The following is a 4,733-nucleotide window of genomic DNA, read 5'->3' on the forward strand; positions in this document are numbered from 1 at the left end:
TTTCTGACTTCCGCTATCGTCTGCTGTCACGTCTGCTATCGTTAACCTTTATATAATCGTCAACACAAATCTGCAATTAACTAATCAGAAACACGAGTGTTTTCATTAGGACGATTTCGTGTTGTGTTTCTCTAGTTATAAAAATAGTATTATATATACATATTTTATATACACATAACAAGAAAAAGAAGTACTTTAATTTTCGAAGACTGTATTGACCCATGTTTAATATATATGTTAGTTGCATAGCAACAAGCACAATAAATGCTAATGCTAATTGGAAATGCCAGTGATTTTTATATATTGTTTCATGATATCCGACCACCTCACTCACCCGACCACCCAACTCACCCGACCAACCTACTCACCCATCCAACCCCCACCTTGACAATGTGAAAGATATGGCACTGACTTGTATCGCATTATATTACAATTTCATATCATTTATACTTATTTCCGTGCTTATATCGAATTAAGGTTCAAGCACGCTGTCCTGGTCATACACGTCAGCTATCTGAGCTGTTTGCCCAGGACAGGGGGTTAGTTGTTAGTTGTCAGTGGTTAGTGAGAGACCAGAGGGTGTAGTGGTCTTACACCTATCCATTGGGCGTTAAAGTCGCTCTGGGTGGGAGCCGATACCTGGCTGTGAACCCTGTACTTACCAGCCTTAAGTCCGATGGTTTAACCATGACACCACCGAGCCAAGTAAATTCAGTTGTCAACCTGAGGGATTGATTAACTAAGGCAGATAATCACGGTTGAACTAAGCTGGAAAGTAACATCAGCAAGGCCGGATCCACCGACAGATCCGTGGCGGATGTTACTCTCAATTTGACCTGGAAATATGTAGAATTGAACACGCCAAACACGGGCATCACTGGCTGTGACGTGTCGATGTTTGGTATGGAGTGAACCAGTGACTTGGTGTCGATGTTCACCACGTGAAGGGTGGGGTTCTCTGTGTCAAGAAGTAACCCCAGCGTGACGTTCAGACTTGTGTTTGGTTTAAAGCTAGCTATGGGGATGTCAGACAGATACGTTCCACGTGATACAGCCTTCGGACACATACTGTTGTGAGTGGTACAGCTGTGGACACCAACGCACCAAGCGTGTTTGTTATTTGAAATGTGTATCTCATCATCGCAATGTCCTACTACACAGACGCCAACTTGTGCTGCCACTTTATTTGTTTTAGCTTTTTTCAGCACCGTACAATCTACGTCCGTCTGCCAATACCAGCATCCGAGTCCTGGTATATGAATTCTGTCTGTAACTCCGCTAAACATATGTAGACTGTCTGGAGGATTAAATGGAGGTTTGGGTGAATATGTGTTGACCAGCAGACCGCTTGCTGTAATTTCACAATGTTTCCTGTTTTTTCTCCAGTCATCAAATTCAATGTTCCATACTACAAGAAGAGAACACATTAAAGAAAAAGGAAAAGAAAAATGAGACGAGGAAAAAAAGGAGAAGGAATTCTAAACTGATACCATCGCTGTATATATTTTGTAAAAATCTAGTTTACAATTTATTACCCATATTACATTGCTGTAAACCGCTAAGCATTTAACCATTTATGTAATACCTATGCTTACCATCGTATAATATACATGATAAATCAAATGTGTTTTGTTTATTGCTTTGTTGTTTGTTTGTTTGTTTTTGTTTGTTTTGTTGTTTTTTGGTTGATGTTTATTTTATTTTACTATTATTATTGGTATGGGGAACTATTCGTCGGAGAATATTTAACAGTTTTAAAATTCACATAAAATCACTTTTCATGTTATTGGGCCAGTGGATTTTGATTGTGAAAACAATAGCTTTATGTTACACTTCTCTAATTAGCTAGTTAATTCATGAATTATTTTTGACAATGAAGCCAATCGTTGGTGAAAGCCCTTAACGTTATGTCGAATTTACATTTATCCGAAGGCTTGTGTCGCAATTTACATATATACACGACTTCGTGTTTGGATACAAGGATGACCTAAATAGGTACAAAGTTACGAACATAACGGAGGAATAAAACTGCAATTTCAACATTTAGTTGCAGGAATATTTTATCCTAGTATTTAATATGCTTTTATCTATAAACTGCTCTCTAGGCCTATCTTGCTATGGGATAGTCTACAAACTTTATGTTCTGTATTGAAATTCACCTAAAAAGATATTATTCATTAAATATGTGCATTTTCTTTACTCAACCAACATATTATGTATGAAACAATCGAATTACGACGCACCTATCAAGACGAGTCTTGTATTGAGACCCACTCGTATCACTTCACCCAGAAATAAAACTTCTTGAAAATTATACCAAATATATTCTCTATCCTTTTGTTTTTCTTTTGTCCCATATAAATATAACGGCGTGACGTTTTGCATGTAACGTTGGTAGCGGGTGTCCGAAAACAGAGGGTCGAAGGAAGGATATATATATATATATATATATATATATATATATATATATATATATATATATTATTTAACGACGCACTGAACACGTCTTAATTACGTTCAAAATTATGTGCCAAATTCTTATAAGTATTAATTGATAGCCTATAATTTTCTACTGACACTTTCAAAAGGACCCCCTCCTGTTTAGAGTAATATGAAACTTGTCCATATTAAGTAAATACTTTTGTGTCCCGAGTCTGATTTCAGGCCATGTCAGAGACCGAACGCGAGACTGACATACCCGAACCTTTTGTGGGATGTAGGCACGTTAACAGAGTTCTCTCCCTCTACTACCGCAAAGGGGTCAGTATTCTACGTATAAAAGTGACCGGAAGTCAGTATAAGGGGTTGGGATCAGAATAACACGATAGTCCGGCACCGTAAGTAACGTGTCGGTGGAATGGGAAAAACACAATTAAACTGAACACATTTAATATTTTTGTTTACCTCAACCACACAACGTTCACGATGATGTCAAATATAAAACTGATAATTAATATTAAGCTGTCTATCACAGACAAATAAACAAATACACTTTATAACATAATGAGCACGAAGAACAATACGTCCCTTCAATAACGGCCCGTAGGCATATTTCACAGACAGCCAGTCCAGATAGCTGAGATGTGTGCCCAGGACAACCGTAATTGAATATTACCATGAAAATACCTACACACGAATGAATGAATATTTTTAAGTCTGGTTTCCACATGTCCGGCTGCACAATATTACACAATAACATGGGCAAACTCATTAAACATACATCTGTTTTAATCTTCACCATTTCCTAGAATGAATATGTGAACATACATGTGTCACATTAGAACCATAGTGGACCGTGATGAATGGACTCTTATCCGGAACATCCAAAATTCGACATATGTGACAAACGCAGACTGACATAGTCGCGCGGTGACAGATGTGCAAAGTTGAACAAGTTTCAAATCCACCGATCTGTTGCCCATTGGACGCAGAACGTCTGCATCTGTGCTCTCAGAGAGAGAGAGAGAGAGAGAGAGAGAGAGAGAGAGAGAGAGAGAGAGAGAGAGAGAGAGAGAGAGAGAGCGAGAGAGCCTAAGATGTTTATGTCATATGATCAAATTGTTCTAGAAGGTTCACAGTTGTTTATCTAGTCTCAACTAATTCCCTATGCCTGGCATATCAAAAGCTGTGGTATGCACTGCCATGTACATGAGAAAGTGCATATACCTGTATTAAATCCCTTGCTGCTAATGGGAAAACACTATAGTGGGTTTTCCCTTGAGACTATGTGTCAGAATGATCAAATGTCTGACAAAATAACTGTCACAGTGCTCTCTCGTGGAGTCGATAGACAAAACAACTATCAACAAATATTAAATTACTTACAACATATTTCTCTGTATTCACATGCCCGACCATCAACTCCTATAAGTAGTTTTCTTACCAGATCTTCATCTAAAAGAAAAATAAACAAAACAATTTATTAAAAAGTATACAACGTAATCTAAACTATGCTGTGATTCTACACTGGAAAACGAAAATCGTTGTTATCATTTTAACTGACACAAATACAGATGTTATCTTTGTTGTAAATTAAAGATAAAATATATCATATATAATATCAATATGTTTTGTTATTTACTTATTTATTCAATTATTTTCTAAACCATAATGGAGAAACATCGAATGCAAACGAAATAAATAATACATTTTACATGTATGCAATAATAACGAATGCTATTTATTACATCAGATGGCTAATACTTACACATTACTCAATTAATATCCTTATAAATAATAAACAGGAAAACAATATTCACCCCGTTCCTTGATGCGGACATCAAATCTGTCATGAAATATGTGGCAGCCGTCGATACTGATGGACGTTCTGTGATGTCCCGTGGTATCAGCTTTGTACTCGAGACTACCACCAACAGCAGCAGCAGTCCACAAGCTTCCTTCCATATTCTGATTGATTTCTACAGAAGAAGGCAACTCGGATTTAACGTCACCGTAGCTATTTTTCTTTGGAACGAAAGTGATTGTGATGGCATTGGATTCGTGTTCCGTCTTGGCTTTAGAAAACTCAACACACGGTCTGAACTGCGACGTGTAACACAGGACGATTGGTCCTTCAATGTCTTCAGTTGTTTGTTCACACACGATCTCGTTTTTTTCAATGAGTTTATCAATATGTTTAAAACTCGTCATATTCGCGTTAATTTTCTCTATCTCCAGTTCAGGTAGTTCTGATGTTTTCACCAGATTCTTCGTTTTGTTTTCCAGACCCTGAC

General features: G+C 37.4%; 1 protein-coding gene across 1 annotated transcript; it reads right to left on the reverse strand.

Moving 5' to 3' along the window:
* Positions 1-580: 580 nt before the first annotated feature.
* On the reverse strand, positions 581-4,650 carry LOC121377845. The gene is made up of 3 exons (XM_041505943.1): positions 4,260-4,650; positions 3,826-3,894; positions 581-1,408 (listed from the first exon to the last, which is right to left on the reverse strand). Exons 1-3 carry the CDS (start codon positions 4,648-4,650, stop codon positions 753-755), a joined length of 1,116 nt encoding a protein of 371 aa, XP_041361877.1. The 3' UTR covers positions 581-752.
* Positions 4,651-4,733: the final 83 nt, after the last annotated feature.

This window comes from Gigantopelta aegis, chromosome 7 (assembly GCF_016097555.1).
Source record: "Gigantopelta aegis isolate Gae_Host chromosome 7, Gae_host_genome, whole genome shotgun sequence".
In the NCBI taxonomy this organism is placed as follows: domain Eukaryota; kingdom Metazoa; phylum Mollusca; class Gastropoda; order Neomphalida; family Peltospiridae; genus Gigantopelta; species Gigantopelta aegis.

Bases quoted from the DNA above. Each gene is read 5' to 3' on its own strand.
- LOC121377845 (XM_041505943.1), bottom strand. From the start codon at position 4,650: ATGACGAGTTTTAAACATATTGATAAACTCATTGAAAAAAACGAGATC. The intron at 3,895-4,259 runs GTGAATATTGTT...TTTTTCTTTTAG, and splicing joins TGTCCGCATCAAGGAACGGG to ATGAAGATCTGGTAAGAAAA. The intron at 1,409-3,825 runs GTAAGTAATTTA...CTCTTCTTGTAG, and splicing joins TGAATACAGAGAAATATGTT to TATGGAACATTGAATTTGAT.